Source organism: Chrysochloris asiatica, unplaced genomic scaffold (genome assembly GCF_000296735.1).
Source record: "Chrysochloris asiatica unplaced genomic scaffold, ChrAsi1.0 scaffold00072, whole genome shotgun sequence".
In the NCBI taxonomy this organism is placed as follows: domain Eukaryota; kingdom Metazoa; phylum Chordata; class Mammalia; order Afrosoricida; family Chrysochloridae; genus Chrysochloris; species Chrysochloris asiatica.
Genome location: NW_006408590.1, coordinates 6,076,525 through 6,098,390, shown reverse-complemented (window position 1 = coordinate 6,098,390; position 21,866 = coordinate 6,076,525). Strand labels below are relative to the sequence as shown.

General features: G+C 38.5%; 1 protein-coding gene across 1 annotated transcript in view; it reads left to right on the top strand.

Annotated features, from left to right (window-relative positions):
- The window catches only part of DCDC5 (doublecortin domain containing 5), a 109,236-nt gene that overhangs the window by 65,631 nt on the left and 21,739 nt on the right, over window positions 1-21,866 (top strand). Inside the window, 4 exon segments of the mRNA XM_006864906.1 lie at window positions 1,218-1,370; window positions 2,083-2,184; window positions 15,707-15,843; window positions 17,106-17,285. Of these exon segments, the coding sequence (XP_006864968.1) occupies window positions 1,218-1,370; window positions 2,083-2,184; window positions 15,707-15,843; window positions 17,106-17,285 (572 nt within the window).

Below are 21,866 nucleotides of genomic sequence, written 5' to 3'. Positions count from 1 at the left end.
CATAGTCAATAAAGCATAGGTAAACATCCTTCTGGTATTCTCTGCTTGCAGCCAAGATCCATCAGACATCCGCAGTGTAGTAAACATCATAAAATCTGTGATCTCTAGTTTCTGGGAAATTATAAACTCAAACTCTCTGTTCTCCAATTCTTATTTAAAACCTGTTTGAAAGTAATGTTATTCATACAACATTATCAAAATGGCACAGCCGCCTCTTTTCCTCTATATTCTCAAAGTTATTGTAGAGGTTAATTAGAAGACTCGGCATTATGCCATCAGTTTGTGTTAAGAAACTTTAAAGAAATAGCTATTTGAAACATAATATCATGACTTCTTGTGTGGCGCTGTAGGATCAGCACTGGACTATGAATCACAAGGTCAGCAGTTCAAACCCAGCAGTTGCTCCTATACAGTATACAGGATCTCTGTGAGTCAGAACCAACTCAATGGTAGTTAACAGCAACAATCATGCTTACTGTGGAAACCATGTATAATAGCACAGTGTCTGGAGGCTAGCTCTGCCACACCTATCCTCAGTTACCTTACCTATAAAAGCGGACTGGTCGAAGGACCTACTTCAGAGTATTGGTTTGAGAAAATACCCAGTACATAGTAAATTCTCAAGAATTGTTCATTTCTATGTATTTCAGGATACTGTTAACTGTATCACAAATAACTCCTGTATGAGGATGTTCAGGACCTGCATTGTCTTAGAAATTTGCCCCTTTATTTGGACTGTGTCAATCTTGTAATTGTGCTTTCTTCTCTTCTTCTCTGAAATACTTCACTTTTGACCCCCACATTTAATCTTCTCCATAGCAGGATGTGATACATTATTAATATGTATTTAAAAGATGAGGACATTGAGACTTGAGTAATATCTGTGACTTGAGTCTATCCTCTTTCCCGCCTCAGTTTCACCTGGTGATCTTATCTCTTAATTTCATCCCTTCTTAGAGTAGATCTTTTTGGTAAGTGACATCAAATTTCTTTCAGAGTCAAGAGAGGTATAAGAAAATAATAAACTCACAATCCGATTGTTTTAACTTCTTTAGTTGCATATGAACTTTCTGGCTGAATGTATGTGTTAGCATCTGGTGTGGGTATTTTATGTCTAAATCAAATTTTTAATGAAGAATAAAATATTCTGAATAAAGAAATTAATTCACTAAGCAAATTTATTTATTATTCTGATAAATGTATCATTTGGTTTCCAGAAAATCCAAGCACAAAAATGAAAAACAACTCATTTTCAAAGTCTGTGACATCTGATAGTTTGAATGGTATAGATGAGTCTTTGCTTGAACTTGTCCTCAGAGATCCTATTGCCATCTGGGTATCTTGTGGTGAACAGTTTCTGCCTCTGAATGGTAAGGCATTTTGTTTTTGCTGTCTTTCAAGTAAGTATATGAAGAGGGAGAAAAATAAATACTGTCACTTTATGAAAATGAATAAAATGTGTATCATGTCATGTAATAATATATTTATTCAAAGAAGAGTACGTTCATTAATTAATATGCACACAAGGATATCTGTATATCCCATATTTGTATAATTGCCTTTTGTTGTTTTTTTCTTACTGAAATGAAGTATTCTGCATGGAAAAACGTCTAATTTAGTTGATAAAAAGATTCTTGGTCTGTAAGATTGAGAATAATTGTACACATTAGAAAATAACAGATGAGTTTAATTCACACTGAGGACGACCTGTCTGCACATTTTCATTTTTAAGAATTGCACCCTTTAGGCAGTAGGTGGATGTTTAAAAAATGAATGGTTCCAAGCCAGGCTTTCATCACCTCCAAATAGTTTATGGAAGTGGAAAATGAAATATGAGCATTGCATATGGTAAATCTATATAATAAAACAGCATTGTTCTCCCCTCCCCCCATCTATTCATAAGAAATGCCTCAAGCCCTGTCGTCTTTTAAACAAGGTTTCTTTTAATGACCCTTACCTTTTAATTACTTGTTTCTAATTGAATCTATTTCTTGGAGCACAAAGTTCTTTATAAATTATTGGCTTGTACGATAAATTACTATTGATAGAAAAGATAAATATCTTACATTTCTATTATTCCAGATTTGCAGAAAACAGAAAAATTAGAGAAGCAGAACTGGGTCAGAAAGGACAACATCATGGCTGATCTAGATACAATGAAACACAAAATGAGGCAGTTAAAAGGTCAGTATGAACTAAAACAAGCATCATCACATTTACTTCTAAATGTAATATCAATTTGCTGATAGTTATTTTCTACCATTAGGTACCAGGTATTTAACTAATGAGCATTATATATTGTGTTATAAAAGACATTTGAGCAAGTTTACAGCCAAGTTTTAATTTACAGTTGTACATTTTATATTATCATTACTATCACATGCCTTATATATGCATTGAAAAGGTTGCAGGAGGGCATCTGGACCATATAACCATCCTATGGTGGCTGGTGGCTGTGTGCCGTGGAGTTGGTTCCGACTCATAGCAACCCTGTACAGGGTTTCGGAGGCTGTAAACCTTTACAGGAGCAGAACGCCTCATCTTTCTCCTGCAGAATGGCTTGTAGTTTCAAACTGCTGACCTTATAGTTCACAAGCCTATTCGTAACCACTACATTACCAGAGCTCCTTAACCATCCTATAGGTTTTCAAATAATCCCTAAACTGACATTTTGTGGTGTTTGGAATTAATCTTCAAACATAGTTACTGTCATCCCTTGGGTATTGCTGAAGAATATTGTATACATCCCTTGGTTATTGCTGGAGAATATCTCATACAATCAAGTAGGAAAGTAACATAATCTTTAAAGGTCAGTGTCATTGTCTTAAAAGGACTTCACCTTACTATTGACCATAAGCTTTGCCACTTCCAGTCAAAATGATTAGTTGGTAATACGTGTCTTGTTCTTCCACTCTTTGTCATATAATCTTAAATGCCTGAGTTTAAACTATTTCCATCCATGTGATATCATATGGTTCTTTGGGTAGAAACAATGTTTTAGGGATTTTAGTCTGGTCAGAAATACATTTCAGGTTCTGTGATTGCTGTAAAAGGAATTCAGCTCTTTATACTGTCTGGTGTGAAAAGCATATGACTTTTGCTTCAATCAATAATGCAATTAGTCCTGAATGCACTAGATAGAGCTCTAGTTTGAAAAAGCTAGTACTACTCAGTTCCTATCAAAAGAATGGCTGTGTGTAAGTGAAACGTTATTTATTACCACGACTGACCTCTACTGCTCCTATTAGACATTTTCACCTGAAAGGCCATGAGCATGTCCCAAACTCAAGTTACCATAGTATCCCTCTGGCCACAGTGGTACCACCTTCCACTCAAATGACTCAACTTGGAGACCTGGAAGCCATCATTTCCCTCTTTCTCACCTTGTTGCTTCAAAACTTTAATTTTATCTCAAATGAATGTAAAGCCTCTTAATAACTCTGGTAGCATAGTGCTTACGAATCAGGCTGCTAATCTCACTGGTCTTCAGTTCGAAACTACCAGCTGTTCCGTGGGAGAAAGATGAGGCACATGACAACAACAACAATCACCACTGTCATTATCCTGTTGGTTGGTTGGTTATGTGCTGTGGAGTCGGTTCAGACTCATAGCGACCCTATACAGGGTTTCCGCAGCTGTAAATCTTTACGGGAGCAGAATGCCTCATCTTTCTCTTGCGGAACAGCTGGTAGTTTCGAACTGCTGCCCTTATGGTTCACAGCCCGATTCGTAACCACTATGCTAACAGAGCTCCTTTATCCTAGGTCAATTAAATTTGTCTCTTCCTTGGATGGATTACAACAATAGTTTTCTAATTGGTCTCTCTGCTTCTACTCTTAGTGGTAGCTTCCATTCTGTGCAAAGTGCTGATATTCTTCAAGAACTAGAATTATAGTATAGAAATGCAAAGCCGATTATGATATCTCAGATTTAATGCATTTCTATGATCCCTATTATCTTTAGGACAAAGTTGTGGCTTTAATATGGACCTACATTATTTAGCCCTAGGCCAGCTTCTCTTTGCCAACTTTACTCCAGCCACTTGGACTTTCTTTTCTTTTAGGCCTTCAGACATTAGAACTTCTTAAAACTCTGATTTTTTTTTTTTTTTGCCTCCATTCAGTTTTCTGTTGCTACAACTCAGCCCTCCCCTATCCTTTAGGATTTCTCCTATTCGGTCTGTGTTTTTCAGCTTAGTTGTCAGTTCTTCACAGTAACATCCCAAACCTGAGATAATATGGCTCTATCACAACGTGGCATCAGGATTGGAGGAATCTAATTTAAAAAATTGTTTCAGTGATATATCAACAGGAAGCTGCTAGCAATTCAAGCCGCATTCAGAAGAGGATGTGGAACTTGAGATGTCATTGGTGACTTCAGGTGGATCTGGGCTAAAAGCAGAGAATACCAGAAAGATGTTTACTTGTTCTTTATGGACTATGCAAAGGCATTCAACTGTGTAGATCATAGCAAACTATAGACAACATTGTGAAAAATGGGTATTCCAGAACACTTACTTGTGCTCATGAAGATTCTGTACATAGACGAAGAGGCAGCCATTTGAACAAAACAATGGGATACTGAATGGTTTTAAATCAGGAAAGGTGTATATCATGGTTGTATTCTTTCAACATATATATTTGAGCTGTATGCTGAGCAAATAATTGGAGAAGCTGGATTGTATTAAGAAGAATGTAGCATGAGGATAGGAGTCCTGCTGTAGCACTGTGGGATAATGCACCAGATTGCAAAAATGTTTTAACTGCAAGGTTGGCAGTTCAAGCTCACCAACTGCTCCTTCGAAACATGATACAGGGTCTCTATGTGTCGGGACCAACTCAATGGCACTTAACAACAACAATAAGCATGAGGATTGGAGGAAGGCTCATTGACACCCTGTGATATGCAGGTGACACAAGCTTGCTGGAAGAGAAGAGAACTAAAGTTCTTACTGATGAAGATCAATGACTCCAGTCCGGTATGTGTTGCATCTCAATGTAAAGTAACCAAGAATCTTCACAATGGGACCTATAAAAAACATCATGATAAATGGAGAAAAGATGAAACTTGTCAAAGATTTCATTTTTCTTAGATCAGTTAATGCTGTTGCAAGCAGCACTGAAGAAATCAAATAACATATTTCGTTAGGAAATTCTGCTACAAAAGACCTTTTTAAAGTGTTAAATAATAAAGATGTCAGTTTGAAAACTAAGGTGCACCTGATCTAAGCTAGGGTACTTTGAATTACCTCATATGCATGTGCAAACTGGACAATTAATAAGGAAGACCAGAGAAGGATCGATACATTTGAATTATGGTGTTGGAAAAGAATATTGAACGTACCATCAACTACCAGAAGAACAAACACATCTGTCTAGGATGAACTACAACCAGAAAGCTTCTTAAAATTGAGGATGCTGAAACTTTGTCTCTCATTCTTTGTGCATGTTGTTAAGAGGGATCAGGCCCTGGAGAAGGGTATCATATTTGATTAAGTGGAGTGTCCTTGAAAAAGAAAGACACCCCTGCCCCAATTAGATGGATTGACAAAATGGCAGCAACAATGGGTTCAGACCTAACAACAATTGTGAGGATGGTGCAACCTGAGCAGGGTTGCTATGAAGAGGAACCAACTGAGCACTTAACACAACAACATTAATTCATTTATGTTCTCACTTTTTCTCTGAATAGTTATAGAATTATTGAATGAATGAATGAATGAATGAATAGAATTTTGACCAGTTACTCCAAAGATTATTCTAAACTGTTTTCCTGTATCAAGTGAAATTACTGAAAAACAGCATACTCGAAATAGTATCCAGCAGAGCTCTTTTCTGAGCTGTGATTTCATTTTCCATCTTTGGCTTAGATCACATCTAAGTAATAAGAAGGCATAACATCCATTCAGAATCACCTATCATGTCACTGCTAAAAACAGTATTTATGTGGTCATTAGATGTCCATTGTGGAAATATCAATTGAAGTGGTTTCTCTTAGAATTTAGTGCTGGGATAAACACTGTCTCTACTGACTTGTATATTTGCTCTATTAAATATAAATTCAATACATGTTATAACATTCCTGCTCTGAGCAAGATCTTTTTTGTAGCTGTTGGAATTATGAAGCTAAGTAAGACCAAACCTTAGTCCAGTAGACTGTGTTCCCTGTTAGATTGTAAACGTCTCGTGGGCTGAATAAAAGAGGAGGTATGAGAAGTGAGAGTAGTTGCTTAATCAATTACTTCCAGTTAGTATGTTGTTGTTTTGTTGTCAAGTGCCGTCAAGTCGATTCCCACCCATAGTGACCCTGTATAGGGTTTCCAGGGGACAGCTGGTGAGCTTGAACCGCCGACCTTGCAGTTCAAATGGCTTTAGAGTCTGGCGCATTAACCCAGAACACCACGCCAGGACTCCTCAAGTTAGTGTGTTGTTGTTGTTGTTGCTAAGTGCCGTCGAGTCGGTTCCGACCCATAGCGACCCTGTACAGGGTTTCCGAGGCTGTAAATCTTTACAGGAGCAGAACGCCTCATCTTTCTCCCGCGGAGCGGATGGTAGTTTCGAACTGCTGGCCTTAAGGTTCGCAGCCCGATTTGTAACCACTACGCTACCAGAGTTAGTGTAGGTGTTGATAAATGCAACAGATGTTTATTAAGCATATACTACAAAGCACTGTGCTGAGTTGATTTCACATTTCATTTATAAGCCTTACCATTGCTACTATTAGTGCTAGTAACTGCAGGAATGTTTTGATGAATAAATAAATTACAATTACTTACTACCTGTCTGTCAATAGTAAATACTCAATAAACATCAGTATGGGAATTCTGGAAAAGGAAATTTGTGTTTCCAATAGGGTTTTAAAATTTAGTCAGTTATACTAAGGGATCACAGATCGACCAAATTATCACCTTTGGTACATATACAATAGTACTGGCACATTTTGTTTCATGTGGGAGCTAAGTGGGTCTACTAGATGGATCCCCAAATTGGGCTGAGTTATCCTCTCAGGCCTAGGGTGAGCGTCTCAATTAGGGAGGGAGATGAGGGTAGTTGTCCAGGTAAGACTTATAGCATGAAAGAACAGCAGAACACCCATGTTTTCTAGCCTGTGAGAGAAAAAAGGACGAAAAGAGACCAAGAGTCCTTTGCATATTTTTCCCCAATTTCCAATCAGATAAATCATTTGCAGTACCAGTGGAACTCCATCTTTTTGAAAGGAAACCTCAGGAGTAGAGCCATGCCACTCTCTATTAATAGTTAGCTATTATCATTACTGCTTGGTAAGATGGAGGGTCGGAGAAAAAGAGGAAGACCCTCAACGAGATGGATTGGCCAAGTGGCAGCACTGATAGACTCAAGTGTGGCAGCGGTAGTGAGGTTGGCCCAGGATCGGACATTGTTTCGTTCGGCTGTGCATGGGGTTGCTATGAGTCGGTTCCAACTCGATGGCACCTGACAACAACAATTATCATTACTATTGCTTGGTCTCATGTAAGACAAAATTGGATAAATGAAAAAATGTAATAAAATAAGAAACAATTTATTGTATCCATTTTAGTTAATTTCAATTTCTGTTATTCCTATCTACATATAAAATAATTTGTTATAAAACCTTTCCCCAAACTAAAAGCTTTTCTGATGACATATCCCTTTATGAAAATTATAGTGTAAAGGCATTCATTTTCTTAAGCCCATTAGAAGCAAGTTGACAATAACAAATAACGCATGTTGTTTTTCCTTTTTGCTATATTCAGTTCTTGGCTCTCAATGGTATAAATCATAAACTGTTGTTGAATTCTCTTTAGTGGAACTAAAACTTTAGCCTTCAAATGCATGATAAATAAAATATTTATTGACATAGTCTCCATGAGAATTCATCTGTCATAAATTAATGTTATCTGCTCTTTATGAATACAGTTGGGTAAAAACTATAGTGTGAATTTGTATTATGTATTTTAGAAGGTATCACTGTGCTTTTCCCCAAAGTTTGATGCATAGTTAAATTGTCATTATAACTCATTGGTTGGTTGATTCAATTATGTTTTCTCCACATCCAAAAGTTGTACATGAATGCTTATTGTTGTTGTTATTAACTGTATAGAATTCTGGTTTCCCAGAGAAAATTATCAGAAGTACTTCATTATTGTTATTTTTATTGCTGTTCTATTTTCAAAATATGAACCACAACGGTAAAAGTGCTTCATCTTCAGCTAGTGTGATAGTTATGGTTTTGTATCAACTTGACTGTGCCTGGGTTCTCCGTGGTTTGGAAGTTGGGAGGTAGTAACCCCCATGATGTGATCTAATATAGTGTAGTCACCCCTCCCCCCCATGATGATCAGCCCTGATCTGATGTAATTATCTTGTGTGTTATAAATCCTCTTCTGTGAGGTCAGATGTATTCTATAGGATTAGATTATATATAAAAGGAGAGAGAAGTGAGTAGGAAAAGAGACCTACTGCTACCAAGAAAAAAGAACTAGAGCAGAGTGAGTCCTTTGGACCAGAGTCCCTACACCGAGAAGCTCCTAGATCCAAGGAAACATCGACACAAAGATACATGGAGATCTCCAAAGAATGCTGGGCCTACAGATATTGGAAGGAGACAAGGACCTTTCTCCAGAGTCGGGGCTCTGATAGCAGATTTCTATCCTCCCGAACTGTGACAGAATGAAATTGTGTTTGTTAAAGTTATCTACTTGTGGTGTTTCTGTTACAGCAACACTAGATAACTAAAGCAGCAAGTATAGAACTATCTTCACAGAATTTTGTTCTTAGCCATGATCTGAAAATCTGGACAGTAAGGGTACCTTGACAGAGAGAGGCAGCAAGATGGCGGAGTAGGTGGTAACACAATGCAAACCCTCTACAACAGAGATACAGAAAACCAAATGACACGGATATAGAGATGATAGCTCTGGTACCTGATCTTCAGATGAAGGTATAGAGAAGTGGATTGAATGCTTACTAAGAGATGAAGCTGAACAGATGTGGCAAAAAAGGAGACAGATTAGTGATCTGTGTTACCTGACCAGATGTGTCCCAGCCACCTTCAACTTTTGTGCGTGGCTTTGGAGACAAGGCAGCATATTGGTATTGCAGAAACATACCAGTAACTCATGGAAATTAAGGTGCCATTTTTTTTCTCATTTCCCATACTCCCTTGGTAGCCAGAGGTATGGCCAGACCCCACACAAAGTACACCCTCACCAAAATTCACATTCTTTTGGGGTCAGGATCTTACAGAGGTGAGTGGTACAGTTTTGAGCCCCGTCATGCACCAACCCTGGTGTCTGAGTCCAGATGAGCCTGCTGCAAACCCACAGAGCCTGCCCAGGCCTTCCTTGGACTAGGTAGTCATCACTAGGAAAAGTAGATGAACAGATGTATGGTTATGGTGGGGGAGGAAAGAGAGAGTAGACAGATGATTCATGCTAGCTGGCCAGCCTTGGCACAGGCATCTTGAACTTTCATGGACAGCTTTGAAGGCAGAGGGTGGTTAGTGGTGCAGAGACATGTCACTTATTGGCAGAGAGAAAGATGTGGAATTTTTTCTTGTACCTCACATTACCCTGGGGAGCAGAGGTATGACCAGTCCCACCCAGGTACATTCCGAGGGAAGTTCCTACTCTCTGGCATCTGGAATCAGGTGTGGCCTGCTCTAGACCTGCAGAGCTGGTTCTGGCAAGCACTAGACTAACAGGACTTCTTGCCTTTGGCTGCCCTTAGGGACAGAAGTATGCTGATGCTCCAGGTGCTTTGGGATCTACACGAACTACTTCCGGATTGGGTGCCCAGAACAGACAACACCTAGGCCTATAGGAACTCCATCTAGGGCCCAAAGTGTCACTTTCTCATCCCTTGCCCACCCACCTCATAAGGTCCATGGCTGGCAGGAGATCCCAGAATTTTCTCCTCTTTGGGTCTGGCACCTGCCCTGGAGATTTCCTTTCATTGTTTTTTGTTTGTTTGTTTATTCTTTCTTCTCCTTCTTCCTTTCTTTACTTCCCCATGTTTTGTTTTGTTTTGTTTTTAAATCGTATCTCCACTTTCATTTTTGCTTCTTCTGTTTCCGTTTCTCAATTGCTGTAACGGATGAGTAACTCTTTCTGTTTTATTCATCCCTCTCCCTAATGTGTTTGTTTCTTTATCTTTATTTTTATTTCCGTTCTTATTTTCATCTTCTGTGGTTTTGTTTTTCTCTCCTTGCTTTCTCTTTTGATTCTTTGTATTCTTTTTCTAATTGTTCCCTGCCTTTAAAAAAAAATATTTTTCGTTACTATTTTCTTTTTTCAGTGTTGTTTGGTTGCTAGTTTGTTTATTTACCTTCTCTCTTATGTGTATGTTTTCTCTTCTTGCCTCACCCAACAGGGGACATCAACTGTGCCCATAAACCCAGCCAGCACTGCACCATCTACAGCTCCTCTAACCAGGCAAGAACCAATATGAGCTAGTATACACCTGATCAGTGACAACAACCAACATCAACCAAACTCACTCTAAACTGTTCTGCATGAACAACGAACACAGAATGGTGTGCAAGCTTCCATTCTCTTATCATACCCACCAGGAGGCAATCATTAATTAAATACAAATACGACAACTATACCACAATGTCTTGGAAGCAATAGGCAATTTCATTTCACATGAAGAAACAAGACAGAGTGGCTCAAACAAGCGACTAAGAGGCAGAGCTAGAAAATAATTTTGAGGGAAATAAAAAGGCATCAGAATGACCTGAAAAGGAATTCAAGAGAATGTTGTTTAGTTACCTCAAAATGATTGACCCACCACTGTCAATTTGCCATACTGTGGTGCCATGTGTGTTGCTGTGATTCTGGAAGCTGTGCCACCGGTATTTTAGATAACAGCAGGGTCACCAATGGTGGACCAGTTCCAGATGAGCTTCCAGGTGAAGACAGACAAGGGAGTAGAGACAGAGTACTTCTGAATATTTAGTTATTGAAAACCTTATAAATAGCAGTGGAACACCATCAGATACCACCAGAATATTGTCATATGTACTACTGGAAAATGGACTCCTTAGGTTGGAAAGGCACTCAAAATATGACTAGGAAAGAGCTGCCTCCTCAAAATAGAGTTCACCATGATGACACAAATGGAGTAAAGATTTTGGGACCTTCATTTGTTGATGGGACAAAATTCAAAAGGGGGAGAAACAGATGTAAACATCCATTAAAATAGGAACATGGAATGTATGAAGTATGAATCTAGGAAAATTGGAAGTTGTCAATAATGAAATGGAAAGCATAAATATCAATTTACTAGGTATTAGTGAGCTGAATTGGACTGGTATTAGTCATTTTCAATCTGACAGCCACATTGTTTACTATGCCAGGAATGACAAATTGAAGAGAAATGGCATCACATTCATCATCAAAAGGAACATTTCAAGATCTATCTTGAGTAAAATGCTGTCTGTGATAGGATAATACCTATATGCCTACAAGGAAGACCAGTTAATAATAATAATACAACTATTATTCAGATTTATGCACCAAATATTAAAACCAGTGATAACAAAATTGAAGAATTCTGCCAACTTCTTCAGTTTAATATTGATCAAACATGCAATCAAGATGTATTCACGGACCATCAAGGGAAAAGAGTGGAGAACGGGACCCTACCTAGAAAAGCAGTGATGCCTGAGATGGAGGCAGAGAAGATAACGTGAAGAGATGGAGCAGCTGGGGGCTTTAGACCCAGAGAGGGAGAGGGGCTGTGTGCTGACGACTGGGGGGCAGGCTTATAGGGTATACCCTTTGGTTGGTTGATGATGCATGGAGGGGATTGTAACCATGGCAATGAAACGATATATGATAGGATGAATGTAAAATTAATGTTCTCCCATGTAAACTATGGCATTGCTGTTGTTATGTGCTGTGGAGTCGAATCCGACTCATAGCGACCCAATACAGGGTTTCCGAGGCTGTAAATCTTTACGGGAGCAGAATGCCTCATCTTTCTCCAGTGGAACAGCTGGTAGTTTTGAACTGCTGACCCTGAGGCTCGCAGCCTGATTCGTAACCACTACACTACCAGAGCTCCTTAACATAGTTCACAATAAAACATTAAAAAAAAGAGAGATGTATTCATAATTGCTGGTGTTTGGAATTCAAAGGTTGGCAGCAAAGAGAAATAATCTTCGGAAAATTTGGCCTGGGTGATAGAAATGATGCTGAAGATTGCATGATAGAGTTTTGCAACATCAGTGGCTTGTTCATTGCAAATGCCTTTTTTAAACAACATAAAAGATGGCTATATACATGGACCTCACCTGGTGGAATACACAGAAATCAAATTGACTATAGCCATGGAAAGAGTATGTGGGAAAGCTCCATATCATCTCAGTCAAAACAAGGCCAGAGGCAGACAGGGGCACAGACCAACAATGGATCCATATGAAAGCTCAGGCTGAAATGAAAGAACATTTAAACAAGTCCACAAGAGCCAAAATATGAACTTCAACATGTCCCACTGAATTAGTATATCATCTCAAGAATGTGGTGAGTTACACACTAATGACCAAAGACAGAAGAGTTATAGGATGACATCAAGAACACCATACAGGTAGAAAGCAAAAGGTCATTAAAAAGACAACAAAGAAGAAAAAGACTGAAATGAATGTCAGAAGAGATTCTGAAACTTGCTCTCCAATATAGAGATGCTAACACAAATGGAAGAAATAAGGAGGTAAAAGAGATGACTAGAAATTTTTAAAGGGCAGCTCGTGAAGACAAAGTCAAATATTATAAGGAATTTTGCAAAGATCTGGAATTAGAAAACCACAAGGGAAGAATACATTCTGCATTTCTCAAGCTGAGGGAACTGAAGAAAAAATTCAAGCCTTGACTTGAAATATTGAAGGATTCTATGTGTAAAATATTGAATGTTGCAGAAAGCATCAAATGAAGATAGAATACAAAGAGTCACTGTACCAAAAAGAAATGATCGATTTTCATCCATTTCAACTGGTAGTATATGATCAAGAGCTAATGTTATTGGAGGAAGACGTTCAAGGTACACTGAATGTATAGGCAAAGAACAAGACTATGGGAATTAATGGAATACAAATAGAAATTTTTCAACTAACTGATGTTGCACCGGACACACTCAATTCGTCTATGCCAAGAAATTTGGAGGATAGCTACCTAGAGAACTGATTGGAAGAGATCCATATTTGTGCCCATTCCAAAGAGTGGTGACCTAATGGAATGCAGAAATCATCAGACAATAACATTAATATCACATGTAAGTAAAATTTTGCTAAAGGTAATTTAAAAATGGTTGCAATGGTACATTGACAGGGAACTGCCAGAGATTCAGGCCAGATTCGAATGAACACATAGATCGAGGAATATCATTGCTGATGTAAGATGAATCTTGGCTGAGAGCAGAGAATACAAGGAGGATGTTTACCTGTGCTTCACTGATTATGCAAAGATTTTTGATTGTGTGGCTCACGACAAGCTATGGACAGCATTGAGGAGAATGGGTATTCTAGAACATGTGATTGTACTTGTGAGGGACCTGTATATAAACCAACAGAACAAGGGGATACTGAATGGATTAAGATTAGTAAAAGTGTGCACCAGGATTGTATTATTTTACCATACTTATTCAAGCCGAGCAAATAATTCAAGAAGCTGGGTTACATGAAGAAAAACTTGGCATTAGTGTTGGAGGAAGAGTTATTAACAACCTGTGATATACAAACAATATAACCTTGCTTGCTGAAAGCAAAGAGGTCTTCAAATATTGACTGATGAAAATCAAAGACCACAGTCTTCATTATGGGTTTACCTAAGTATAAAGAAAGCAAAAATCCTCAGAACTGGACTAATAATAACATCAATATAAATGGAACAAAGATTGAAGATGTCCGAGACTTCATTTTCCTTGGATCAACCATTAACACTCATGGAAACAGCAGTCAAGAAATTAAATGATGTATTACATTAGGCAAATCTGCTATATGAGACCTCTTTAAAGTGCTCATGAGCAAAGACATTAGTTTGAGGACTAAGGTGTCCCTGACGCAAGCCATGGTATTTTCAGTAACGTCAATGCATGTGAAAGTTGGACAATGAATAAAGAAGACAGTAGAATCGATGCATTTGAGTTATGGTGTTGGAGGAGAATATTAAAAGAACCATGACTGCCAAAAGAACAAACCAATCTGTGCTGGGAAGAAGTACAGCCAGAATGCTCCTTAGAAGCCAGCATGGCCAGACTTCATATCTCATACTTCGGACATATTATCAGGAAGGACCAGTCCTTGGAGAAGGACATCATGCCTAGTAAAGTGGAAGGTCAACAAAGAAGAGGAAGACCCCAATGAGATGGATTTGCACAGTGTCAGCAGCAATGGGCTCAAGCATAACAGTGATTGTTCGATTGTTAGATTGGCACTGAACTTGACAGTGTTTTGTTCTGTTGTGCATAGAGTCACTATGCACAGTTGCTACTGACTCAATGACACCACCACCACCACCACAACAGTTGTTTCATCAACCTAAATGTTACTTTCTAAAGAAGCCTTCTTTGACGTTTCATGTTAGATATGCTATCCCTCTATTCCCTGATAGACCCTGTTACTTTTGTTGTTAAGTGCCGTCAAGTCGATCCCGACGTAGAGTGACCCTGTATAGGGTTTCCAAGAAGCAGTTCAAACCAACTTTGTGGATCAATGCTTATCCTACAGTGCCACACCAGGAGCCCTGATAGACCCTGATGTAGCATAAATACAATACATTATTTGTGTAACCATTTCCTTATTGTTTTCCTTTCCCACCAAACTGTAAATCCTTCAGGCAAGAACTTAATCTTGAACATGTTTCTGTTTGCACAGTGCTGATATAAATAGCTGGTGGTCATTATAGGCTTTTGAGAGAAATATATATGAGAAAGAACTGTTTTTAAGAAGTTTAAAGATCAGCATAAGGCTCAAAACTAAGTAAATCTTTAACACTGAGAAAGAAAACAATTTCCTAATTGTGACTTTTTAAAAAACCTTTTTAAAATGTATTTTAAATGGTTTAGTTGAAAGAATGTACAAATTTGAATCACCACACTTATTAAATTATGTCTGTGATTCTTTTAAATGCAGTATTCCAACAAATATTTTCTCTTACCACAGCTTCTTAACATCATAAAGGGCACAGCAGAAGTGTCAGAAACTAATCATGCTTGCAGAGTATTATTAGATAGGGAAAAAAAAAAGGGGGGGGGGGCTTCTGTCTCTTGAATTAATATTATTTTAGAAATACTTAATCCCCAGGCCACTAAGTTAATTGTGGAGAAAGGCGTATTATTAGTGAAGAGAACAAAACATATGTTCTAAGACTGAAGGAGATGAAGGGACTATATAGGTCACGAATTACATTTGACTAAATTACTGCTGAACCATGCCATGGATGAGAGGTTGGGGCTAGTGTGAAAGTCGGCATGTTATCTTTCTTTTCCATCTGTGGAGTATGTGTATCTTGGCTTTTTAAAGCCTTAAGCTCCCATATGAAGAGGATTGTTAGCTATTATTACCTTAGATATCTTTGCTTTTACGAAATGTTTAGTATTTTAATCTATGCTCCTGGTGGAATGATTTATGCATACATCAACAAACCAATTTATTTGAAATCTGAAAGCCTATCATCAGAAACAAAATTTCCATAGACTTCTTTCCCCAGGACGACGAGTAGCAGCATGTCAGCCAGCTACCATGGTTCCCACCAAAAGCCCTGAGCAGCCAGTGGTGGTAGAGGGAGGCTGGACTGAGCAGACTCAAGAGGAAATTAAACTCATGGAACTTATAAGACATACAGAGGTATGTTCTTTAGGACTCCAGACATTAAAAGACTCTGCCTCTTTTATAAGCTTTGTAAAGTACAATATTGAATTTTTAAATTATGCTTTTAATGTAGTCTCAGCATCTGGTCAGTTATGACCACATAAGCATATGCCAAGCATTGAGTTGGCATTTAGAGAGTAGCTATCTAGTAGACAGCCAGCTCCTATGAAAATATGTTTTGTTTGAATGGAGGCCAGAAATTATGACTTTAGCAAAAAAGAGAAAAAGGCCCAGTGGATCTGTACAAAGGTAATTAGAATAAGTGTAGTCTAGTTGAGCCTTATGGCTTCATTGCTCATCACTCCTAAGGGTATGTCTCAATTTCTAAAAAGAGCAAGGAGCAAAATACTAATTGCAATGGAGACATTCAGAAGTGAGGAAATCAAATCGTGGTTTCAGTCTAATCAGTCAATCAGTCAGGATTGCCAGGCATAAAAAAGTCGAGAAGAGAAAGGTCAGCATTGGGAGAGGATTGAGGATAGAGATCTGGGAAAACTTTTTGCTTTCTGGAGTTGTTCATCAAAATGATATGTTCCTATTTAATAGGGTTTCTAAAATTCATGAAATGTACTTAATCTAAACCTTAGGAGTATGCCCAAGTCAAGGGTACTGGGGGTGTGGAGGGGTGGTGGGGGAAATGACATCACTAAAAATATGACTTCTTGCCAAGCTAAGAAGGATAAATCATTGGCCAGGGAATGAATGCAAAGCATTGAGCTAGTACATGCTTGAAGTAGAATGAAAAGCTGCCTGGCAGGAGTCTGGCAACATATAAGGGTGGCTACTGTATTACAGGGAGCAAGGATTTAAACAACAGTCATGCACACTCCCCTAAGCATTTCTTAGTTAAAGGAAATGATGTTGTGCTTCTAATCAAACGTTCATTTGTTAGATGCAGAGAGATCAGCGCAGTAGGAGAAACACCATGTAGAAGTTCAGAGACACATCTCTATTCATTTCTCCAAATTATAAGCAAAAGTTAAATGCTATGCTAAAATGAGGGCTTTCTTATCATCACTAATTATTACTATTGCCATTAATGAGTCCTCTCATTGAAGCATGAAGAATTTGCATAAGAACCAGTGAAGGGAGAGGCTGATGTACTTAATGAATGACCACTTCCTGAAACTTTTCCAATATAAAATTTACGAGATGTTTCTGTCTTTCATCACATTTTTCACATACACACTAAACAGATGGTTCTGTAAACATGGAATTCTCTGGATTTGTCTTGACAGGAACATCTCTCTCAAGTCCAAGAACTGCAACCCAAAAGAGAGTCTCTAATTTCAACTAAACGTACAACAATCAAGCGGAACAGCCTGTATAAGCAACCCAATACAAAGCGAGTGTGGGTTTATCTAAATGGACGCAGACCTGAGGAAGGCGCTTTTGCCTGGGGCAAAACCATTTCAGAGGTAAATCTGCTGTAGAAACAGACTTTCATAGATTTGGTTTCCAATACCAGCTCTGCTATTACTAGATTGTTAGGTCAGGCAAATTACTTAATCTCTGTGCACCTTGTTTTCTCCACTGTACAGTAGGAATAAAACTTTTATCATAGGTGGATGTGATGATTAAATGAGCTTATACGTGTGAAAGTGAAGAGTCTAATGCTACCTGACACATGTGTGAATCTGAAAATGCCAAATGGTCAGCAGAGAACGATGGCCAGGTTATCTGTCAACCAAACAGTATAGTCAAATAGCAAAAGTTAAACTTCAAAATAATTTTCCTCACCCATTTCCAACACAGTGCAGAAAAAAACTATTGCCCTCTTCATGAATTATGTGCTACATATGTTTATGTAATGAAAATAATCGTACTCATTATTATACCCAGGGTCCTAAAATCTGGCCATTTTTCTACTTTTCAAAGTTAAAATGTTGACTAAGAAAAAGGTGATAGGAATTCATTTATTGTTTGCAGTCTCAGGGCACATTTCTAAACATTGACATTTTTGGTCATCTTCAAATGAAAACATGAACAAGTTGCCATCGAGTCTATTCTGACCCATGCTGATGCCACATGTGTCAAGACTAGAACTGTGCTAAGAAATTTTTGGAAGTAGATCCCTAGGCCTGTGTCTCTCAGGTGCCTCTGGATGAAGTCAAAGCAGTAACCTTTCCGTTAGCAGTCTAGCACATTCACATTTGCACCACCTAGGGACTCAAAGAAAACAATAAATGAATTTTATGGTCTTTAAAAAAATTAGGTTCAGGGATATTTTTAATACTAGTTTAGGTGTATTCTTTCTGGAAATGTATTCTGGGATGAGAGGAAATCACATAAAGATGGGATTTTGACAATATATTTCATTGTTGCCATTGTTGTAAGCCATCAAGTCCGTTCTGACTCATAGTGCCCCTATTCGCGCTTTCTGAGAGCAGCTGGTGGTTTTGAGTCCCTGGGCGGTGTAAATGTCAATGGAAAGGTTAGTGTTTCACTTTCATTAGATCCAGAGACTTACTTCCAAAAAATATTGTGGCTGTAAATCTCTACAGGAGCAGAAAGCCTCATCTTTCTCCTACAGAGCTACTGGTGGGCTTGAACTGCTGACCTTGTTGTTCTCAGTTCAGTGCTGATTGTACAGAGCCACTGTACTCCTACCATTGTAACTTGTTGTTGTTGTTGTTAAGTGCCATCGAGTCAGTTCCGACTCATAGCGACCCTGTACAGGGTTTCCAAGGGTGTAAATCTTTACGGGAGTAGAAAGCCTCATCTTTCTCCCGCGGAGCGGCTGGTAGTTTCGAACCGCTGACCTTAAGGTTCGCAGCCCGATTCATAACCACTACGCTACCATTGTAACTAGAACTGATAAAATAGTGAAAGATATGATTCATATACGGAGGAAGAGGAGAGCAGGCACAATGGTGAAAAGGCAAACTATGACACTCAGTATAGCAAGCACTCAAGAAAACATTGACAAAGATGACATTTATCGGCTATGTGAGAAAGTGATTTATGGGATTCTCAGTGTATCATAGAAAAGATACGCTAATATTATTCCATGATCAAACAAATTTTTGTGAACTGTGTGAAGTATTCTAATACCTGTATGTGAAAGCCTGTATACTTTATGTTGTTGTTGTTGTTAAGTGCCTTCGAGTCAGTTTCGACCCATAGTGACCCTGTTCAGGGTTTCCGAGGCTGTAAATCTTTACGGGAGCAGATCGCCTCATCTTTCTCCCACAGAGTAGCTGGTAGTTTTGAACTGCTGACCTTGCGGTTCGCAGCCCAATTCGTAACCACTATGCTACCAGAGCTCCTGTATACTTTATAGTGCTGCTAAATAAGGACAGGTTAGCATCAGCAGTAATAGTAGCAATCTCAGACACTAGTAAAGTACCACATGATCCCTGCTCTCATTAAATTAAATTGGCAAAACTTTTAAGTATTTCCAAGGCATACTTGACTTTGTAGAGAAATAGGTACGCTTGTGTTATTGTTGTTAAGCGCCATCAAATTGGTTCTGACTCATTGTGACCCTACATAGGGTTTCCATGGAGTGGCTGGTGGGTTTGAACCACTGAACTTGAGGTTAGCAACTCAGTGCTTATCATACAGCACCACACCAGGGCTCATGTTAATAGAAGTATTGTTTTTGGAAGGCAGTTTGGCTATACATATCATAAGCAGATGAATTTATACAAAGGTTGATAAGAATATTTATCATATGGTTACATACATCAGAGAGAAATTATATAAAATAGACCTGGCAAATGGTCATTAATAGGGACTTGGTTATACAAATTATAGCAAGTGGATGGAAGATTGTAACTCAGTTAAAATTAACTTTTAAAAAATTACAATAAAGATGTTCAAGATACACTAAGTGAAATAAAGAGAATATAAACCCAGCAGAGTTGGATTTCAAATAAATACAGGCACACACATACAAAAAAAAAAAAAAAAAGATTGGAAAGATTTATTGGTTGGAAGGATTTCTTTTTGAACAGACATATTATGAGTGATTTTTAAATTTATATTTCTTTTCTGTGTATTTTTCTTGTGCGACATACTTTTTATGATGAACATGGATTGCCTTTGTAAGAAAAAAGTTATCTGATAAGAAAGCAAACATTCATCTTAGAGATGTATTAGTAGCATTTGATAAAGGTCAAATTAGTACTGCAGACAGGAAGTTCAGTAGGAGTTCAGAGGAGGGAGTGCTGTTCCCACCTGGGGTGCTAGAGAAAGGCTCCACAGAGAAGTCAATTAGGACTCCTGATAGAATGTGAGAAAAGGTAAGGTTTAACATCTTAGGCAGAGAAAGCATTGTCAGGGATGAGGGGCAGCAGGCACAATGGTGCCAGAGTTGGAACCAATAATGCGTAGGTAATAGATGGTGGTTGGGCTAAGAAACAGGGGGAGAGACGAATGGAAAGATTGGTTGCAAGCTTACGCTCCTGAATACTGTCCCAGACTGAAGTACTTAACCGGTATTTGTCTCAATAAGGAAATGGCATGTGAAAGCAATGGTTTTTGGGAGATGAATGTGGTCTCCGTTTATAGAAAGATACTTAGGGAATGGCTAGAAAGTTTTGTGCATATTATTTTTTCCTTCACTGTAATTTATTTTCTTCTTTCTAATCTCATCTCTTTTTTCCTCCATGCCTTCTGTTTCATCTTTAGGGACCTGCAGCCGATTCTTTGTGATCAGTTAGACATGTATCCTCTCAGACAATCTGGCTGGAACGCATACCTCTGGAGAATGGACTATTTGTGCAACAAATAGGCAACAGGGAGAGGAGGGTTCAGATTTCACTGGGGGGATCTGGCTAATGACACAAATTCCAAAGAAGATCAGAGTTTCAACAGTTGGTATTTTTACCAGAAGAATGAGAAACAGAGCACACATTTCAAAGTGCTTCACTGTACCTTCTGTAATGAACCCCCAGATGGTATTCGAATTCCATCCAGTGCTGACTTCCCTCAACTTCTTTCGCTGCTGTGGCTATTCTGGATGATTTAGCCATTTTCTTCCCACCCACTCTTTGAACATTGCCAGAGCAACTCTTGTTTCCAACTGGTGTCGGCTCATCTGTCATCAGTGCACCAAGGCAGTTCTCTCTCCAGGGTTAGTTGCTTTTCCTTCAGGGCCAATATTTTTCTCTGATTTATGATTGCTCGGGCCCTTCCTTCCATGGTCCTGAAGTGTTTGTCTTCTCCCATCCCTGCAACAGCTCTCTGATTCTACAGAAGCTCAAAGTCAATGTGCTCTTTTTCAGCATGGGAACAATTCTGAATGCATGAGTAGAAGCTGAAAGAGTGAAAAACAAGTCCTTTTGATTTGTAGAGACAAGCACCTCATACACACTGTGAATGTGCCATAGTTTGTGACACCCAAGTGCCCTGTCTGAGACCTGGTCTCTGAAAAATAAACTTACAAAGTAGACTGTAGGCAAGGAAATATTCATAGAACATGTGTCTCTTTAATACTAGATTTTGCTATTGCAGAAACTAGAAACATTTCATTTCTTTAATGCCCACATTAAAGGAGATTCTTGAGCTGATTTAGATAGATTTGAAAAACTGAGAATTAAGAATGCCTTTACAGGTATATGCTGAGTAGATCTTTTAGAACCTAATTGTTCTGAAAATGCTTTATTGCAAATTTATTATTATTTTAAATCATAACCTCACTGACTTTGTCTCATGTTCAGTACATCATCGAGTAAAAACCCAGGGAAATAATTATAGATTTAATTCATATTTTTCATTTACTTAAATTTTTTTTTTTTCTTAAAAGTTTTATTGTGAATTATGTGATAGTTTACATGGGAGAACATTAGTTTTACATTCATTCTATCTTATATATCGTCTCATTGCCATGGTTACAATCCCCTCCATGCAATCCTTCCCCTGTACCCCACCCCCACCCCCCAGGTCTTCAACACACAGTCACTCTCCCTCTCTGGATCTAAAGTCTCCAGCTGCTCCATCGCTCCATGTCATCATCTCTGCCTCCATTTCAGGCATCACTGCTTCTCTGGGTA